Consider the following 22,007-nt stretch of genomic DNA (forward strand, 5'->3'; position numbering starts at 1 on the left):
CCGTGGATGCAGATGGCCAAATCGTTTAATTACAAGCGGCTGCTTGCAAACGCACCTCTCAAATCGCACGTGGCACGACAAGAGTGAGAGCCGAAGTAAAGCTGCATAGTGTTCCGTGTAAAGTCCAAGTGCGATAAGATTTTATCACACCCCACGCACTTTATGCTTAGGTGTGAGTGAAAATGTGTGAGGGTGTGAAAGAAAGATGGTGGCTTCACGCACGAGTGCTGCCTCCCAGCGTGAGCAAAGGGAAAGAGGGGGAGGGGAGTGAGCTTACGATAACACAACCAAGCGCACACGAGGGGAAGTTTCTTTGCAAAATTCCCTGAGTGACACAAAACTGTTTTATGTCAAGACGGGCTGAAACCATATTGCTCGATGCTGTCAGTCTCTAGTAAGCATGTGAAAAAAAATTTTTTTAAACTACTTGATCCAGTTTAATACTAAGGAGTAGTGTTTATATTATTCAAAAAGCTAGTAGAAAGGAGGGGTTAGCAAAATACACAGCAAATAAAATGTCTTCAAAAAAATTTCAAATCGAGTCGAACATTCTCAAATACGAATAAAAAGGAGATGCATACAGAAGCAAATGTTTTTGAATGTAAGCTATTTCTATCAACTGATGGCGAGTTCAGTGGTATGAGGCCCAAACTTTGTCACAATTGAGATTCTCTCTCAACAGCTCGTAAACCAACCTTAACTGTTCTGACATACTCTCAGCCCATGCACAATGCATCAGTGTTGTGTTTCACTGCTTTAAAGAGTTCATTTTGGTTTGGACGAGGGATGCCTGCATCTCAGCATCAGCCAACACTTTGTTTTTTGAGCTCAAGCTCCTTCAAAATGGAGGCAGCATGCTTCCTTTGCCGTTCCTTCCTCAATGTGTAGGTCCTTTCTGTTCTCGTCCTCCTTCACCACACAGACCATTTGAAGCATTTTCTTGGTCGGTTGGACAGTCAACATCCGATTTTTCAAACTCCCTGGGGGCAGCGAAAATGTCAGAAAAATCGACCAGTTGGAAAAAATGAATGCATGTCTTTTACTGCCCTTAAGGGCTCAAACCGCCACAGGCACATTCGAAAAAGCTCTCAAGGCCTGTCGGTACATGTATTAGGCATATCAGTGCTCATACTGTGATAGGAGATACTGGGTGCACGTGTGTATATTTAAGGAATACATACTGTGTACAGTGGCAATAGCCCCACTTGTTATGCTTCACCGCAATACTTTTGGGTATGCTTCACCAAGTACCATTTCTGTACAGAGGCAAAGCTGACTTTCGGGAATTGGCATTATGCAACGCACCGTGCTTTCCGAACTTCGTAGCCAATCGTGAGTACCACAAAGGGGGAGCCGGTGCCATTGCTGACAGCGGCGAATTCTTTCAATAAAAAACACGGTATCCAATGCCAAGAAGCTTAACAGCAAACGTCACAGCAGCTATGCCTAGCGTTGCCGCAGTGGTGGCTATGGCTGCCAGCAGATGTGTGTGCACGAGTGCCGGTTCGAGGCGGTGAGGTAATCAAAATGGCAACAGTGGTGGCTTTGATTAATTCTGTTTTGTCACGGCGAAACTGTCCGGAAAATCAGACAGTGAAGGGTTCTTGCATCCGAAATTTCAGACATTGTAATACATTGACTCCATGCAGTACATGGTGGTACCGCGAAGCCGTCTGAAAAGTCGGTCGTTGAGTTTACACTGGCAACTCCTCTAGCCAACGACAGGGCATCAAAGACGATTCATTACGATTCCTGTCTGTTACTCGAGCCAGCATTACCACGACTTTCATTCCCTTTCAATAAAATTACAGCTAATTTTCCCTGATGGAAGCAAAAATTCCCAGAGTTTTCCCTGTGTTTTTCCAGACTACTCAAAATCCCTCAGAAATTCCCAGTTTTCCCTGCTGGTTGTCACGCTGGTTTAACTGTAACTGCAGAACACTCCACTTACTTCATTGTAGACAACTTCAACTGGTTCCGCATACACCATCATGCCATAATCAGCCTTAATGTCCAGTGGGTTCTGCTCAAAGTCCAGAGCAAACACATGCTGTGGGGTTATCTCTGCAAAGATGAAACAGCTCATCTGTACACCTCTGCACAGCTTGTGGAACAGGCCAAGAGCATTGCCACATGCTCCACAATGTCAACAACAATTCAATCCTTTGGCTGTGGCTGTTAGCGCAAGCAAGAACAAAGAGACAAATACAAGCTAATCTTTGTGTTTGCACTAAAGCACAGCTATGATTTCATGCCCCTGCTCACAAAGATTGTTTTTCAGACACAGCCTGCATACATGATGTCATATATATGTTCATTTCTGCATGATTCACTGCTGCTTCGAGCACTGCTGGCTGCCAGGTACTGTCCGGGTTGAGCTGAAATAGAACATGCAAGTGTGCAGCTGTGACTGATCTTTGCAATCTGACAGCGGACATGCCATTCATGGCTTGCAACCAGCTGACGGCAGTCCTGCACAGGGCATACATGCACAACCTCTTCCATCCCGAAGTTAAACCTCATTTAACCCAGTGGTTGGGTGCACAAACCAAATCCTCAGTGGACAGGCTATCACACCTCAACCACCCAGTCTAAACTGGTAACAGCCCCCAAGTGACGAAGCCAGGGCTGCTTTTATTAAACAAACAAGGCAGGCAACCTGTTTACACTGCTTTTTCACCTGTTACCATTACATTAGCAAGGGTGCTCCTAAATCATATGCTGCAAATGTGACTGCACAAGGTCCTGCAATTACATTTGTCAGTCATTTGTGCATAACTGTCTTTTTAGACGTGATTTCATCTCGGGCAAAAAGTGCTTTTCTAACAGCCGGAACACAAATAGTGCTGCCCTCACTTCACAATAAAAAGATTAAGTGTAAATTTGTTGTGCATTTCATTTAGCACACGCCCAGAAAATCTGGGAGTTCATATGGAAAGTCAATAATAACTGTCAAAAGAAAGAAAACAGGTTAGCAGGAAAGTACTTCCCTAGAGTAAACGTTTACAACTGTTCTGTGAAAATAAAGTGCACTCTGCAGCAACAACTGAAAGCTTTGGACTCTGCATTGGTTGCTCTTCTACAAAAGAAGAAAACCTTCTTTAAAGCACTAATTCTGCCAGAAATAAAAGGTTGAGTATTGTGTTGTTTTCGTGCATAGCCCACATAAAAAAAAATTCAAAAACTTAGCAGTAACGTCGGGGTGCAGGTTATGTGCAAATTTTACTTTGAGGTGAGGCTCCACAGCATTGCAAATTTTGCCTTAAATTGTGATATCATGGCAGCGCACTTCACGCTGCCATGAAACCAAATTTCAAGGCAAACTCCTCCACCATTCAGTTTCATTATCTCCTGGGGAACCTTACACTTTTCTAACCCTCGTGTGTTGAAGCCCCCTTTCTTCTTTGTTGCTATTTAGCGTTTAGCAACCAAAACTCGGTTGACGATGAGCTGCATCCAATGCCTGCCCTTTACAGTGCAGCAGAAGCTGAGGACTGCGAGTGTTGACAAAGAAGTGTGGAAACAGCCACTGGCCGAAGATGCAACATGAACGATCAGCAAATTAAGACTGTTTTCAGATAGATCTTAGCACTGTTGTATGTAGTTATTTTCGATCACATGGATTTTCATTTTTCTGGGTTGTTGTAATAGAGGGTGTGGCCTATACATGGAGGCAGGTTATACCCAGAAAAATATGGTATATTGGGTTTAGTTTCTTTTTAATAAATATAGAAACACTCACTCCACTATGCATGGCCAATCCAAATTTGTGACAACACCCATAAACTTTTAGGGAAAGGCAGAGCACTCTGTCTTTCCCGTACTCTTCTCGCACTCTTGCACTATTCAAAACCTCTACTATGGCATACCAACAGGCCTAAATTGCTACGATGCTGTCATATCCCACAAACAAAAAAACAGAATCAACCACCATTCGATTCTAATTTAAAGAAAAGCTGAAACTTCATTATTTGAGTAACCTAGAAATGACAAAGTCTGCTGATCTCATGACAGACTGTGTAACACAACATAGGATGCAAAGTGTACACATGCCCAAAGATCAATGTTGATATTAAACAGCAAAAGTAAACTGCAGAGAAGCTAAAAATTCCATCAGAAGGATTATACAAGTCTAGGTGTAGGCATGGTATATTCCAAGAGTAAGAAATGTTGTACAGCAATTCAGAAAGCGCTCAAGTTGTAGCAACAACCACGACTGTCTTTCTTTGTTGGCATCTTCCATAGGCACTCGTCCTTGCTGCTATCAATGCTCATACATGACAGACCTTACCAGTAGCTGACCTCTCCACTGATAAGACAGTGACCAGGTCATGGTGGTCACTGGAGGCGCCCTCGATGACAAAGCCCTCGGCACGAGTTGACACTTTGAAAGCGTGCGCCCCGGGACGGGTCTCCAGGCTCATCAGGAACTGACTGAGCGTGCATACCAGCACCTCGTGGCCACTGCCAGCCACCAGAGACAGCGTGCAGTTGGCCAGTGTGAAATTCACCTGCACCATGCAGTTGAGGTTTGCTTCCACCCAGCTGGGAACAAACTGCCGAGAGGCACCACCTATACCTTGTGAGCAATGTAGTGCTCGGGCACCTCAGACGAGGCATCAGCATACTCAATAGCCTCATACAGCTTCTCCTTCTCCTCGGGGGTGAGACGGGACCAGAAGCTGCGCTCTCGCTCCCCAATCACGTCTACCACCTCCACCGGCTCACTTTCAGTGCTGCCAAACCAAGAGGCCCACCAGCCTCGGTCACGCTTGCGTGGCACGGCACGGTTCGGCTCCTCCCGCAGAAGCTGCAAGGGTATCACTCCACACTAGACTCAAATCAATTGCACCAGTTGAACACCAGCACAAGGCTGTCCCAGGCACACAAAAATGATCAACTCTGAAACCACTATGAGACCTCAAGACATCACCATAGGAATGCAAGAGACTTTGCAAACACTGTTTAAATTCCAATGAAGTGATTGGCCAAACCTGTTTTGAAGAAGCTTCCTGGAGCAGCCAAAAGTGTGTTTAAGAGCAGAAAAAGAGGCTTTTGGAAGATCTAGGCATAATGGAAAAATTGGCTTTGAGAGAAGTGAGACAGCTTGCAGAAGCAAGAAGCCGAAGTAAAAAAATATTTCTGCCCGAAAATGGGTGTTGGTGCCAATTGTGTAACTGCATCAGATATTGCCCCAAATTAAATATGTGACAAGTTGTACACTATGTTGTTTGGTCTGTTAACTAAGCGTAAAAGTTGTACACTATGTTGTTTGGTCTGTTCACTAAGCGTAAATGAGTGCTGTACTCAAGCTTCTAAGCTTCTGTAGGACTGCCCTCCTGTACTGCGCAACAATTAGATCAATGAGGAACTTATTTTATTTCAAAGTGACTAGGTATGCTTAGCTTGCAAACATTGTAATGATTAGCTTTAAAAAAGAAACCAACACTGCTTACAATTCCCAATATAAATGATATAGACATGTATGCTACTGACATATATGAAATGACTTGACAAATTCTTGGCTTGCAGACCCATCATGAAGTAGGGGACTTGTCCTCTGCCCTGTATGTGTGTGGCACTGCTTGCGCTTTCCTTCAATTACAAATACTGGCAAATTAGCACTCTTCTGATGCAACATTTTGTCCAGAGCAGCAGAGAGCCTTCTCATGCAAAAGTCAAGCAAATGCTCCCTACTTTCAACATCACTCAAACTCCTGCTCTCAGCATTCTCGACGTGAGGAGCTCAGCATGAGGAGCTCAGCATTCACCAACACTTTCTTCGCAGTTTTTACGTCCTGTTGAAAGAAATAGATGGTGGAAGAATGGCTTCACTTGTGATAGTAAAGCGCCTCGATCTCGAGACATTAGTTCTGTTTTCCAATGTAGCGGAAAATACTTTTGGCACCGTTTGGCACATTATGTGGGACTGTGCCAGGTTCCCGACCAAAGCTAACTCCAGGACATACGTGCCCAAACTTCAAAGGGCTGTGCAGTCTACAGACAAGGACACTAAACTATGGGCCGTACAGCAGGCCCGGGGTGTGCTTGAAAAGCACAAGCCTCACGACCCACCACAAACAGGCCGAACTGGGGTAGTGCAGAGTAGGGCATAGCCCCAGGTCAACACTTGGCCAGCGTCACAACGCATTAAACCATCGGTTGCCGGCATTTTAAAAAGTTTTTCCTATCCTATCCTATCCTTGGAGAACACTAGCAACGATGTAGCAGTATGTGGCAGAACCTGCCTTTTGGAACCGTTTGGATCAATTGGAGCAGCCATGACATCACTGAAATTCTTTGAAGACAGACTTGTAGCATTTAACATGTCACGACAGCTTTTCTGTCTCTCTGAGGAAAACTTAATCAATCGCAGTAATGCTCCTGAACTGTGAAAGTGAAAACAAAGAAGCGTATATGCTCACCTCTAGCTTGGCCTCCTCTCTGGCCATGAGAATGTTTGAAACATCCAGCTTATCTTCCAGCATTTGCACGTCGACCCGAATTTCCGTATCATTTGGTGCCTGCAGCCGCTTGACGTACATTTCCTTGTAATGCCGATAGTTCAGCCTGCGTTTGTGTTGCAGACCTCAGACCAGTATAACATCCAGTGACACTAATCAGTGTTTTCTTTTTATCTTTTTGAAGGCCTGAGGGTTGCAGGGTGCAAATTTTTAAACACTACAGCACTGCCCTTGTATTGTATTATCTAGAAGCACTCCTTTGCATGTCAGGAATGGCTGAAACAGTGCTTTGTACTGCATAGACCGCTTATAGCGTAAGTCACCGAAGTCGTGAACATCCGCACTATGATCAGTTCCACACTATAACGAAAACATTTTTCAAAGGGTGCACAGCTGCAAAACATGTAGACCAAACAGCTGCATGTATCTGAGAATCAAAGCATGCAACCAGAATTTTTGCATTTGTTTAAATTTGTGAATGTTTGAAGGTTAATGTCAAAGGACCTGCGGTCTTTGCATGAAGCAGACACCGACGAAGCGCGCTGGGTAGTCATAGCTGGCGGCGGTGTTGGGCTGCATGTCATATTTGGAGAGTTCGCCCTTGATATGCATTCATACCTGTGGTTGATTACATAGAGAATGGGCATGTGACCATGCGCAGTAGCTCAACTGAGAGCAGTGCGTGCAGTGGTAACTGTTTTTTCAGGCGTCAGCTGCAGCAACTACTGCAAATGCCTACCAAGTTGGCATGTGCACGTAATGGTAGGAACAGCGGAAGCTTGCATGTGGACATAAAGCCTAAAAGTCCCAAACTATGTCCGCTTAAACTGAGAGCAGTTGGCGTCGTACAAGCAATATATGCACTTCACGATGCACACAAACTAAAGATCCATAGAGCAACATGTTCAATATGGAAGGCACGTCGCTAAATAGGTGGCCATGCAAAGGCTTCTCCACTACCGAGGCAACAGCCACACGGCTGCCAGTATGTTTTTGTATTTTTGCTCAGTGTTTCCTCCTCCTCCTCTTTCTCTGCATCACTTTCCTCACTCTCCCCTCCTGTTGGCCAGTACACCTCATTGAGAAGCACATTTACTGCTTCCCTCGCCTGGGGAATTTCGCCATGGAAGCCACATTGTAAAGGGTATCTTTTGTCTTGCGCAGGTGCACTCTCAGGGTGTCTACCAAGTTGACATTTCCAAATTCCCTGAGTTTTCCAGGTTTTCCCTGAGTGCCTTTGCCAAATTCCCTGAGTGACACAGAACTTTGTTTTATGTCAAGAGACGGGCTGACACCATGTCGCCCGATGGTGTCACTCTCTAGTAAGCACGCTAAAAAATTAAAAAAAGCGACTTAATCCAGCTTGAATAGTATAAGGGGTAGTGTTTATTTTATTCAAAAAGAAAACAGAAGGGAGGAGTTAGTAAAATGCACAGCAAAAAAAAAAAGATATATTGGAAAAAATGCATAAAACTCACAGTGAGACATTCTCAAACACAAATAAAAACGAGATGCATACAGAAGCAAATATTTTCAAAGATTAGCTATTTGCTGGAGACTCCATATAGAAGGCAAGTCAAGGCGGGAGAATGCCTCTGAATTTTATTGTGACCCATCGTAAATATATAGTAACTAATATTCATTAATTTTCAAGTGAGTCGTGCTACGTTTCTTCAATAAATATATTGAATCATCCGCTCAAATTACTTGCAAAGGTTAATTATTGGGCCCAAGCATTACAATAAGGGAAGAAATAATCTTTTGCAATTACTACCAAACTCCCCACTTTGCTTTCACGAAGGCATTAAGGGACGTCAAAGCGGGCAATGCCTTCGTGAAAACGGTTGTTTGAAGGGATACATTTCACTGAGAAATGGCATAGGTGTACCTTAAGAAAGCAGAATGTGCAATTTACTCAAAGCCTAATGTTCACTATCTATTCCTTGTAACCACTACACAGTAATGGCAAAAATAAGTTGCGTTCGCAAATCTTATGCCGTGAACGAAGGGGATATTACGAGATTCGCAGTTTGTTTCTGCGGTGTTCTTGGTGAGCTAAACAAGGCATCTTGTTTAATTCTAGGGGAAATTAGGGGCATGGTACGGATAAGGTGTAGGCAATGCTCCAAATGGGTGTGTTAAATGCACATTTTCGAGTAGAAAAAGGTATGCAAGTGGTCCATAGCCTTATTAGTCTGTTTTACGAGCAGTGTAAGACTTAGACTGCTGCGCTTGCATAATTACAATAACAACTGAGATAAAATTGTGCGAACATAAGAGGAGCAATACGCCAAGTTTATGTGCAATAGTAAATGCATGTTCATCAAATACAGCATCAAAAAATTGTGAACAAGTGTTCGAAATTATCGCGCTACTGCTATTGTCCCAAGAGAGTTTAAGATACTTTATACTTTTCAAGCAGCATTTCAAGTGGAATGTGTTGCATAGTTTTAATATTTCTGGGTTATTGAGAAGCGTTACGAATAATCATTGAACCCTAATTTTTTTGTACTTACTTTGTCATGCGTGATATATTAGTTTCGGCTGGTATCCTCACTGAACTAAAGAAGGCAGCTTCGTTAGGTTTGGTGACTGTAAGGACAAATTAATGGGTGATGTGGAGGTGAAGTTCAAAATAGATAGCTTTCGTAATAAATTACGTATGCAAGCACTCCAGCGTGTTTGAGCATTTCTATAGCAAGAGCGAAAGAACTGAGCCCGCTGCTCTATCAGCACTATAAAAGCTGCCAAGACCAAATTTAGCGAAAATTGGTGGTGCCCAATGGAAACTTCCTGTGCGAAGTGGTTGGATCAAATACAGCTTTTGTAAAAATGTTCTTATTCATGCATTAGACTGTGTGATATGGCCGCTATCAACTATGCTTCTCGGTGTCCTGACATAGCTGTAGTTTACAACAGGCTCATATTTTGTCGAAAGTGGAGGGGGGCATTGTAACTGCAATGTGTGACAAAATTTTTACGTTCCTGGTTCGGTTCAAAGCGAAAATAATAATAAGCCGTCGTTTTTCTTTCTTTATTTTCATGTGTCATAACACCTTCCGTCCTTGTTTCAGCGATGTCCTCCATGAACTAAACAATACATTTTGTTTATATTTGGCGAAAATAAAGGGGGCATTATCACCAATATGAAGGCAAACTTCGAAGATAGAGAACTAATTGTGATAATTTTAGTATATTACGCATGTAGACTATTCAGAGCTTTATGAATGTGTTTTGCAAACAAAAAATTTATCACATTGCCCTGGAATAACTGTGAACTCAATAGATATCAAATCTAGTAGAAATTGAGTGTGTGGGAAGGGTAGGGGGGCGGGGAGGGCATTATAAAGCACTAAAGCATTGCATACCCCCTCAGCAGTTGTAGTGGTGGTTTTTAACAGGTTCGCTGGACGTCCACTGTTGCAGGGCCGAGATGGAGAGTCCACTTTTTTAATGTGTGAATATTGCAAGTAATTTATGTTGATTGTATGTTGTCGCCTATAACCTCGACAATACTATTACCTAAACTAGCGATACATTTATCTTGTAGACTTACACAGCAAGTACAATTCTTTGTTGAATTATTTAAATTATTTGTAGCAAATGTGCCTTTTATGTACGCTGTACTGCTGCTACTGGGCGCGATCCGAGGCCACTGTGGGTGCACTCATTGCGTTTTGCCCCTGTATCATCTTGAGATGTTGTATAGTTGCAAGAGATAAATGCAAATTCAGCTCATTTTTCGGGCCCCCATAATTCACCATGTGTAACTGATAAATAGGTCCCTGTTGGTTAAATATACTTATAAGAGAAGCATTTCCAGGCTATTTCACCTGCTGTAATAGTAATTGGCAATATATATATATATATATATATATATATATATGCACGCACACACACAGAGAGAGAGAGAGATAACGAAAGGCCAGACCATCTGCGGTTTGCCCCACACACACACACACACACACACATACACACACACACACACACACACAACGCACACACTCTAGAAATAGTTGGTACAGACATGCGTCACTACATGTCTTTTACTGCCGCAGAACATCAGACAAAGCTCTGAGGGCCTGCCAGTACACTTATTAGGCACATCGGTGCTCATCCTGTGACAAAAGGCAGCGGGTGCACGCGTGTCCAGTGACAATCGCCCCTTCCCACACTTGTTGAACTTCACCACAATAATTTACGCACGCTTCACCGCGTAATATTGCTGTAGTGAGGCGAAGCTAAGTTTCGACAACCGGCATTATGCAACGCGTCGTGCTTTCCGAGCTTCGAAGCCAATCGCGAGGACCACGAAGGCGGAGTCGGTGCCATTGCTGATAACGACGAATTCTTTCGGTGAAAAACATGGCACAGAACGCCAAGAAGCTTAATAGCGAACGCAGAAGCAGCTAGGCCTAGCGTTGCTGCAGTGGTGGCTACGGCTTCCAGCGGATCTGCGTGCGAGAGCGTTCAAGGAGCGACGAGGTAATCAAAACGTTGGTGGTGGTGGTGGTTTTATTAATGCCGTTTGGGACCTGCCATGACGGCTGAACGTCCGGAAAATCGGATGGCGAAGGGTTCTTGCATCTGAAATTTCAGACATTATTATACATAGGCTCTATGGGGTACGTGGTGGTGCCGCGAAGCCGTCCGAATTATCGGGAGTCCGGAAAGTCGGTCGTTGACTAAACACTGGCAACTCCTCCTAGTCGAGCCAGCTTTACCGCGACTTTCTTTCCCTTTCAATGAAATTACAGCTAATTTTCCCTGATAGAAGCACAAGTTCCCTGAGTTTTCCCTGAGTTTTTCCAGACTATTGAAAATCCCCGAGAATTCCCGGTTTCCCCAGTTTTCCCGGCTCGTAGACACCCTGACTCTGATATGCATATAAATAGAATTATGCGGGAGGGTAAATGAGAGTCAGACAAAGCTGCAGTATATCCAGTCTGCACAATAAGGAGTTATGTTATAAGTGGTCTAAGCTACATAAGCAAAGTGAAGCGATCAGAGAAGTTTAACAAAACAACAGTAGACTCCACAGCTGCATACCTGTGTTTCTTGATTGATTTCCAGGAGTAAGGCCTGACGTACTCTCCGACGACTGCATTGTATGCATACTGCCACCAAACTTTTTCATTCCTGCTGCAAGCAACGTTCGGTCGATACTTCCTGTATCGCTGGTTGATCTCCATAAATGCGAACGACTGGCCAAGCAGGATCATCTCCAGGTACTGCAAAGGTGCAAGCAGGTGGTCCTGGCCTTTAAGTGCTCAGTTCAGAGTGAGGAACAATCAGCAAAGCAACCTGAGCAGCTACAGCAGGGCCTAATATTTACTACATTTAACTGGCAAAATAAGTAGCTCAATAAGTGAGCAAATAAAATAACCACAGGTTCTAAGAGGGTGCAACTATGACATCCAGTCATGCAATTACACCACCTTAAGAAAATCTTGCCACCACACATTCAGAAGCAGAAAAAGGTGTTCGACAATTTTGCATGTTGCTTGTGTCAAGTGCCCTGAAATAGACACTAAAGAGAAACACACAGTCTGTCATAAAGTAGTCTTTCAAAACCATTCGTTAATTTCACAGGTTTATTAAAAGAACAGAAAGTGAAAGTATTAGTTTTTAAATCTAATGACAAAAGGTCATCATCATTATGCCAGTTTGAGGCCAAAAATTTCAAAGCAATTTCTTGCGTTTGGGCTGCACCCAAGCACCTGGGGCGAACTGAACATCGCGATGGCACCGGTCGTAACGCTCTTTTTGCAGATGACGCGAGGCTAATAAACAAGATCGGGCAACTTTACACGCCGTGTGAGCGCGATCGATGACTTCACGAGCGTACTCAGTGGCAACGTGGGGCCCAGAAGGTAGGATGGTGTCAAAGGGCAAAGTGGGCTCGCGACCATACAAAAGATAAAAGGGCGAATATCCTGCAATGTCATGTCGGGATGAGTTATACGCGAATGTCACGTAGGCCAGCAGGATGACCCAGTTGCTGTGGTCGTTGGTAACGTACATCGACAGCATCACTGTGAGTGTTCGGTTGAGACATTCTGTAAGGTTGTTCATTTGTGGGTGGTAGGCGGTGGACAGCTTGTGCTCAGTGGCACAAGAGCGGAGGAGGTCGTCCACAACTCGAGACAAGAACGAGCGGCCGCTGTCTGTAAGTAAATGTCCAGGTGCACCGTGCTCGAGAATGACGTAATGAAGGAGAAAATCGGCGACGTCAGTTGTGCAACTAGTCGGGAATCCCTTTGTTATCGCGCAGCATGTCGCGTAATCAGTAGCGACAGCGATCCGCTTATTCCCTCTAGTTGTCGTCGGAAAAGGGCCAAGCAGGTCAAGGCCCACGCAAAAGAATGGTTCAGAGGGAACTTCAATTGGGAGGATTCGTCCGACAGGTCGGCAGGGGAGGTATCTTCCAGCGCTGACACAATTCGTAAGTTGTGACATAACGATGCACAGAGCGGTAGAGGCCCGGCCAGAACAACCGGCGTCGTACGCGGTCGTACGTACGCAAAACTCCAAGGTGTCCCGCCATCGGTGCATCGTGAAGTTGTTCGAGAGTGACAGATCGCAGATGACGAGGAAGGACAAGGCGCAACTTAGGGCCGTCAGTGTTGATATTGTGGCGGTAGAGGATGCCGTCATGCAACACGAACATGTGGCACATGCTGTTGGTGCTTCCACATTGCACTCCGGCGATGATGGACTTTAAGGATGCGCCGCATTGTTGTTCAATGCACATGTCGGACATGTCAGTCAAAGCCATCACGCAGGTCACCGGATCATGAGCAACAGGATCGGGAGGATCCACGGGGTGACGCGAGAAGCAGTCAGCGTCCTTGTGCTGACATCCAGACTTACAGTTGACAACAAATAAAAATTCCAGGAGCCGCAAAGCCCAGTGACCAAGCCGTCCTGTGGGGTCCCAGAGGGAAGACAGCCAGCAGAGGGCGTGGTGGTCTGCAACGACCTAAAACATGCGGCTGTACAATAATGGCCGGAACTTGGCGAGAGCCCAAACTAAAGCCAAGCCCTCCCGCTCAGTGATGGAGTAATTTCCTTTGGCAGGTGACAGCAGGCAGCTGGCGTAAGCTATCACGCACTCGGTACCATTCTGCTGTTGGGCGAGAACTGCGCCGATGCAGTGGCTGCTTGCGTCAGCGTGGACTTCGGTCAGTGCAGATGGATCAAAGTGGGCAAATATGGGAGGGGTGGTCAGAAACCTGATCAGAGCGTCGAACACGTGAGCTTGCTCAGGGCCCCATGAGAACGGCCTGTTTTTCATAAGAAGATCCGTCAAAGGCCGAGCAACGTCGGCGAAGTTTTTAACGAAATGGCGAAAGTAAGAACACAGGCCGACAAAGCAGCGCATGTCAGTAGCAGAACGTGGCACAGGAAAACTGCGTACGGCGCGAAGTTTTTCCCGATCTGGTTGGACACCGGATGCGTCAACGAGGTGTCCCAACATGGTAATCTGATGGCGCCCGAATTGACACTTCGTGGAGTTCAGTTGGAGGCCAGCTTTTCGGAAGACTGCAAAAATGGCATACGAGTCGGTAAGGTGGCCGCCAAACGTGGGGGGAAAAGATAATAACGTCGTCAAGGTAACAGAGACAGGTGGTCCATTTGTAGCCTCGCAGGAGAGAGTCCATCGTACGTTCACATGTCGCAGGAGCATCGCATAGGCCGAAGAGCACGACCTTGAACTGATATAAGCCATCCGGCGTGATGAAGGTCGTTTTCTCGCAGTCCATTTCATCAACTGAAATCTGCCAGTAGCCCGATTGAAGATCGATGGACGAGAAGTATTTAGCTCCATGCAAGCAGTCCAGGACGTCATCGATGCATGGTAGCGGGTAGACGTCTTTTCGGGTGATCTCGTTTAAATGGCGATAATCGATGCAAAAACGCTAGGTACCTTCTTTTTCTTTCACAAGGACAACAGGCGAAGCCCAAGGGCTGGCTGATGGTTCGATGACTCCCTTGCGGAGCATTTTGTCCACTTCTAATTGGATGACTCGACGTTCAGCATGCGATACACAATAGGGGCGCCGACGAATAGGATTCGTGTCTCCAGTGTTGATACGGTGGTGAACAACAGATGTTTGTCCTAAAGGCTTGTTGCTGAAATCAAAGATGTCAAGGTACGATTCGAGAAGGAGACATATGCCGTGGCCTGTGCAGAAGTGAGGCCAGGTACAATCATCTTCACCAAGTCATCCGTTAGGGAACCAGAGCTGTGAGCTGCAATTGGTGCTAATAAATTGCTCTCGGCATTCAGACTTTCAATGTCAAATTTGGAAGTATTCAAAACGCTGGCCGAGAACATGCCTGCTGGAAACACTTGAGGGCACAGGCTGAAATTCAGAAGTGGAAGAATGAGGTTGTTATTAGTAATCGTCACCAGCGTATGCAGAAGAGCAATGTTCCGGTTCAAAAGCATGTCGATGATGGAACGAAGGACATATTCACCATCAGGAATCTGGCTGTGCGGTCAAAGCAACGTAAGTGACTGCCTCAGGTGACAGACGCACATCTTGAAGCAAACACAAGTGCGGTGGAGTGGTGCTCGGAGCATCAGCAACTTGAGGCAGTTCCAACTGAAGAACGCCGGTTGCGCAGTCGATGAGAGCAGAATGATGGGATAAAAAGTCCACTCCAAGGATAATGTCGTGAGGGCAGTTGTCGATCACAGCAAAGGGAACAGAAGTAGGGCGGCTGGCTATACTTATGCACGCAGTACACATTCCAAGTACAACCAGCACGCCGCCGTCAGCCACACAAAGCACTTGGGCAGCTGCTGGGGTGAAGACCTTCTTTAAACGTCTATGTAGGCTAGCACTCATATCAGATACGTGGGCTCCAGTGTCGACGAGTGCGGGCAGTGTCGATGAGTAGTGGGCAATGCAGCACCCCCTCCGAGGGTTGCATTTCTTAGTTTTCCAACAGGGTGCGGCCAAAAGCCACAGGGGACGAAAGGCGACATGGCTGCGGCCAACGAGAAGATGGGCGACATGCTTGCAGTGAGCGAGACTGGGGTCGGTGCGGCGATTGTGCCACTGACTGTACCACGTGTTCCTAGCAGAGTTGTCGACGCTGTTAGACTCGGCGATGGGAGAAACATTGCGGGCATTTCCATTAAAACGGCTCAGGTTGGTCAACGTGTGAGGTGTTGAGGGCCATGAGTTGCGACAGTATCAGGCAGCATGAACAATGCGGCGACAAGTGAGACATATCGGCTGGTTGTCCACGGTTCTCTACTCAGCCGGGTTGCGATAACGCGGCGGGGTGCAGCGAAAATAGTAGAAGGGCGTTCGTTGGCTCTGGGGTTGGTGACAGCACAGACAGAATTTAGGCCAAAGTTTTCAAGTTCCCATCGAACGATGGCTTGCACGAGGGTAACTGAAAAAGGGGTAGCATCAGGGCTACGCGAACAGAAAGCTGCGGGCGCCATCGCGTCCAGTTCACGTCGAACGATTCGCGCCACGTCCTCTGATGGCGACACATGCTGCTGTGCGCGCTGATCTTCACACGTCGACGTTGCGGCAGTATTGGGAAGTCTGGTGAATTGGTGAAGCATGCATCGGCTTTTGGCCTGCTCAAATTGTCGGCACTCTTTGATGATTGCGTCAACTGTAGAGCAGCTTTTGCACATGAGCAGATTAAATGCGTCATCAGCAATGCCCTTAAGCACGTGCCCGACATTCTCACCTTCTATGATGTCGTGATTAGCTTTACGACAAAATGCCAGCACGTCATCTATGTACGAGACATAGGACTCCGTGGGGGATTGGGCACGGGAGGCCAGTTCTTGCTTTGCGGCAATTTTACGGCCGGCTGGTTTGCCAAACAACTCCGTCAATTTCTCTTTGCATTCGTCCCAGCTGGCTCCTCTTCATGGTTTTCGAACCACACCTTTGCCCTGCCTCTTAGGTAGAACAACAGGTTAGCTAGCAGAAGCGTAGGGTCCCATCTGTTGATTCCAAACATTCGTACATAGCCACCCACTCTTCAACGTCGGCGCCATCAGTCCCGCAGAAAGTTCCAGGATCCTTGGGTTGCACAACTCCAACCGAAGGGGACAGCGACGTAGCGGGCGATGTGGACATCGGAGGCAGCAATGATATTAATTCCAAGTGCTCACCATCATTCATGGTGAGGACGGTGATGCGACGTCCACTGCGGAGCTCCGTTTCCAGCCGTCGTACCCCGCACCTCCACCAATATGTTACGGGGATGTTGGGAGTATTTACAATTGTGATGTTATTGGGGCCGTATCACTCCAGAAAAAGGGAGAAGCAGCACGCGAAAGCACAAACACACATCAGACTTGTATTGACGCACACAACATATATATACGGCACACACACGTGACAGTTCCCCAAAATACCTCAGATGACATGCAGCTATATACTTGTATCAGTCAATTATAATCGGCCTACAGTTCAGGCGGAAGCGCGTGCCGCCGTGTTGGGGACCTTGTGGAACCGATGTCGGCCAGTGGAGTCTGACAGCAGCGTCGGTCGGCCGGGTCAGACAGCCGGGTCAGACAGCCGGGTCGGACGGCCGGGTCAGATGGCCGGGTCAGACGGCCGGGTCGGACGGCCGGGTCGGACGGCCGGGTCGGACGGCCAGGTCGAACCGCCTCGCGGGGCTCAGGTGGCCGGCCGCAGTCACCGGGTCGCATCCACAGCTGGCGGGGTAGCCCTGTGGCCGCTCACCCGAACGCTCGATTGTCCCGGTTCAGGACCGCCAGCCCTCCTGGGCCAGTTGCCCAGCGGAAGAGCGGGGCGAGGTAACTTCTCAGCGGGCGACAGCGTTGGCTCGGGTGTGGCGCAGTGGCGCGGGCGGCGATAGCTCCTATGGGCCAGACGCCCAGCGAAGAAGCTGTATTCCGACGACCGCCGAACCTCGCGCACTCTCACACCACGGGACCACGGGCCACTCTCTCTCGCGCCACGCTTTTCGAGGCACCACTGTCGACGCTCCCAAATCGGCGTTGATGATGATGATGGTTCTCTCGTGGGTATTTGCAAAGAGTCGGTGTCCTCTTCACCCCCGCACGGCGCACTGCCTTCCTATGTTTATGCTTTCCACTCCCGCGTACCATATATTATGACAACAATGTATATACAAGCAGAGTCAATGGGGTTAAAATGGCTGACCACCAACAACACGCAGCAGCCAGCGTCTCGTGATCTTTTTCCTCTCGCTCTTCTTTCATCCTTTCGTAACAATATATCCTGTCGATCATTACGAACCATATGCTACTGACAGTGATCACCAGCTGTAGAGAGGCTGTGCGTAGCAAGGCATCAACCCTGGTTTTTGCAACCAGATATTGAGAAACTGAATCATAGATATCCGATTCGCAGATCAAATTATTAGAGCATTTACTATTCAATTTGTATTCACATAACCGAGTGATTGTGCACCTTTAATGCATATGTGAAAACCACATAGAACTGGGCATGTGTTAGCATCACAAGTCCACCAAGATAAACAGAGACCTCAAGAGGTAAATGGCACATTCTTAATCATAACACCCCAAAGAAAATTAATGGGTTTTGATGATAAAGAAATTGATGAGCACAAACTGTCCCATTCATCATAGTTATAGGATAAGATTTGACCTCTCTTTGAGGAGATTGCGGGGGTAAGACGAGTATATAGTCTATGTGTGCTTCTGAATGAACTTTGGTTTGACATCAAACCTGTCACGTCATTTTCTTTTCTCAGTCCCCACCTTTCTTGCACTCTTCATTATGCAATTTTACCAATCTGCCCAAATTGCCGCATTTGTCAACCTCACTTTGCTATTGGTGCTGATCTTAGCACCACTGAACAGAGGCACACATGTGCATGACACCAAAGGTTGTCAAAGCTTATCATCAGTCTCTGTCGTTAGAGCAATAAATTTGCTCGAATTTACTGTTTATCCCTGGGGCCTCTTTTCTTTCCCTCTTTGGAGGGTTTGTGGCTTCAGCACATGGAGGCATGAACGGGGTTCTTCAGTAAGTACATGAGCGGAGACCACATGTGCTGACACTACAGTGGATGTCGCCCTGCCATGCCTCACACTAGCGAAAGTTACCAATTCCCATTTCACCAAAAAAAAAGAAAAGTACATACACTTCTTTTCTCCCCTCACTTGTATGTGCAAAAGTATGTACAAGTGCGGGGAGAAAAAAGAAAATGCAATAAATTTAACCATACAGCACTATATGCGAAAATTAAGCACATTTTTAAGAATTGAAACATAACTACACTCAACATGTGCGCTTAAAAGAAAAAAATTCACACTGCTAAAACACTATAGAAGCAAGACTAGCAGAAGGCTGGGCTGGGACCAGCTTTGTTTCTTGCACTTGCCATAAAGAATCTATCCCACTGAGGCTACACATGATACTGAGGACCTTTGGTTACGAAAAAAAAAAAAAAAAGAGTCCACCTTCTGCACGAAATCACACAGGTGACCGCTTCAATTTGTACTGGCGTGTGGTACAAATGCAGTTCGCCGTCTCGGGTGTGCCCCGTTAGTTACAAGTGATGCCACTGGGCACGTGAACCATGATGCAAAGGCTTTCAGGTCGGCGATATGGGCACGGCTGAGTTTCTCGAAGGGGGTCCTTCAGCAAGTACACAAGCGGAGACCAATCTTTTAACTCAATACGCATGAAGTCACTTGCGAGCAAGGTTGAGAACCCCTTGTTCGCGCATCCCTAACAGTGTAGTTGCGCTTCAGGACAAGGTCACCCACCTTAAATGAAAGATGGCAATGCTTCTGGTCATACTGAGCCTTCTGCTGGGCCCTGGCCGATGCCAAACTCTGCCTTGCTCTACAGAGAGCCCGACAAAGCCTGTCCCAAAGTGCTGAAGCCTAAGCAGAACAGTCTTCCAGCACCTCCTCATCACCAAGTTGGCATTGAATGACACTGGTCACCAGATCTGCCAGCTCCGTTCCAAAATTGGGGAAGGCAGGAGAGAAACTAGTTGAGCAATTCCAGGCAGTTTGGATCAGAAAAGTCCGACTCGCCACGAACGGATAGCGAGTGAATATGTTCGCCCCCATGCTGGACACCGCCTGTTAGGGTGTATGGTTATGCGTAAAGTGGCACGCTCGAACGATCGTGTTCATTCATTCCATTGTCCCTCGAGGCGGGTCGGCACACACGTGGAATGTCTGCGCCACTCACCGACCCAAGCCCAAGAGGAACAGCCTTCTCTCTTTTGCGCCCAAGTAACCACGCCGTTAGGTTGCATTAGCAGTGCAACACTCACGCCATCTCTTGTACTACTCTGCAACCACACCGATAGCCGCCGTAAAGCCATGCGGCGAAGCCGGATTACAGGAGCCATGCGGGGAAAACAACATCAGGAGACGCGTCAGAGTCTCGCATCCCTAGTGGCAGTAGTGAAATTTCCTAGTGGCAGTAGTGAAGACTGTTTTACACAGTTCACAAATGGGTGACAGTTTCAATTCGCTGACTCAGGAGTGCTGCACCACCCATGACTTAGCATGTAAAGTGCAACATTTGGAACACAAATATTGTGGGTGTGTTCTGTTTCAAAAGGAAGGCTCGTTGATCTCGCCAGGCTACGTTTTCTAGGCAGTCTTCCAGAGGCCACTGCTAAGTACTGCACACTACAGTGGGGAACTAACATCCATAATTTAATATTTGTAAGCTAACCTTTGAGAGTTGCGCTAGCACACACATTCTCACTTGACAATGTCTGCTACATGCAAAACACGTCATCTCATGATTTGCATGAAAAATATTCCAGTAGGAATATTCCAGTAGGCGATGTCCAGAAGATTCGTTATTAGAAATTTCAAGAGAGTTCGTCCTATTAATTTTTATTTCATTATGAATAATAAGGAACAGGAACTTCAGCCTATCATACTTAGTCCTTAATTCTAAACTGGGAAGATTTGCAAGCTGACACAGTTTTGAAGGGGAGTGAAGTCGACCATATTTGTTGAAGATGAATTGAGAAGCTAACCTCTGAATCCTTCCCAGTTTCTTACGGTTTTTCTCTGTGCACTCATTTACTCAATGATTGGCCTGATCAGTGTTCTATAGGCCAAGTTTTTAATTTCAGAGGTTGCTGTGTGTAAATTTTGTCTTAGGCTCCAAAGCGCATTATTCGCCTTCTTACTTACTTCACCTACTTGCCTATTCCAGCTTAAATGACTTCTAAATAATAAACCCAAATATTTGTGCTCCTCTACCTTTTTAAGCTTGTTGCCATGCATACTATAAGGAAATAGCAGGATCTTCTTTTTTCTTGTAATAGACATGCTTACTGATTTAGTTGGATTTATAACCATTTGCCAGTCAGAACACCATTTCATAATGTTATCAAGGTTGCATTGCAATTTAATTTTGGTCACTGGAAGATTCTATTATATTATAAACAACACAGTCGTCAGCGAATAGTCTTATCGGAACAGAAATGTGATGTGTCAAGTCATTAATGAAAATAAGAAAGAGAAGAGGACCTAGGACACTTCCCTGAGGTACTCCGGATAACACCGGTTGAAGACTGGACCTATGCGCGTTTATTTGAACGTACTGCTGACGGCACTGTAAGTACGATGTAAACCACTTTGTGAGGTTAGGATTCTTAAACACAGTATTAATTTTGAACAAAAGTTTGGACTGGCAAACTTTATCGAATGCTTTGGCAAAATCCAAATAAATGAGGTCCATCTCTCCACGGGAATTCATCGTTTGTGAAGTGTCATGAACCAATTCAACTAATTGAGTGATCGTAGATAGTCCTTTACGGAATCCATGCTGCACAGAGGATAACAAGTTATGCATTTCAAGGTATTGTGACAAGTGTTTGGATATGATATGTTCCAGAAGTTTAGAGCATGTACTTGTGAGGGAAATTGGTCGGTAATTGCTAATGTCTGAAGTGTTCCCAGTTTTATGAACTGGTATTATTCTTGCTAGTTTCCATGCGGTAGGGAAAGACCCATTCAATACTGAGGAATTAAATATTTTTGAAAGGAACTTAGACACCCATTCAGCATACCTCACTAAGAATTCGTTAGGAATATCGTCTGGTCCAGGGCTCTTTTTAGTCTTTATATTGAGTAAAAGGTTTAGAACACCTTCATCAGTTATCTTAATATTCGAAATGGGAGGGCGGACAGAGAATTCACTTACACTAGGCACTGCTTCATCATCCTTTGTATAAACCGACGAAAAGAAAAGATTAAATTGATCAGCCCTTTCAGCATCATTAATTTCGGGATTAGAACAGCACTGCTTATTGGGCGGATTGACATATCACCAAAACTTAGCCGGTGCTTCTGAGAGGAACTTCGTCAATGTTACATTGTAAAATTGGTCTTTCGCCTCCTTAATTAGCCGCTTCAATTCTTGCCTCATTTCCCTAATTGAAGTTTCATCATCTGTATACTTATTTTGGGAACATGCTTTCCGTTTTCGTTTAATTTTCCGTTTTGCCTGAATAATTTTTCGGTTCATCCAAGGATTTGTCTTTCCGCATTTTTAT

General features: G+C 45.9%; 1 protein-coding gene across 2 annotated transcripts in view; it reads right to left on the reverse strand.

Annotated features, from left to right (window-relative positions):
- The window catches only part of LOC126521192 (intermembrane lipid transfer protein VPS13A-like), an 820,642-nt gene that overhangs the window by 674,946 nt on the left and 123,689 nt on the right, over positions 1-22,007 (reverse strand). Inside the window, exons 11-15 of one of the 2 annotated variants that reach the window (XM_050169804.3) lie at positions 11,514-11,695; positions 6,426-6,570; positions 4,580-4,810; positions 4,292-4,511; positions 1,952-2,064 (exon numbers count right to left, since the gene is read on the reverse strand). In XM_050169804.3, coding sequence (XP_050025761.2) covers positions 1,952-2,064; positions 4,292-4,511; positions 4,580-4,810; positions 6,426-6,570; positions 11,514-11,695 — 891 coding nt within the window. Of the gene's footprint in view, positions 1-1,951; positions 2,065-4,291; positions 4,512-4,579; positions 4,811-6,425; positions 6,571-11,513; positions 11,696-22,007 lie in introns of those variants that run through there. The other variant, XM_055065737.2, reaches the window with a different exon arrangement.

The sequence above is a fragment of the Dermacentor andersoni genome, chromosome 6 (assembly GCF_023375885.2).
Source record: "Dermacentor andersoni chromosome 6, qqDerAnde1_hic_scaffold, whole genome shotgun sequence".
In the NCBI taxonomy this organism is placed as follows: domain Eukaryota; kingdom Metazoa; phylum Arthropoda; class Arachnida; order Ixodida; family Ixodidae; genus Dermacentor; species Dermacentor andersoni.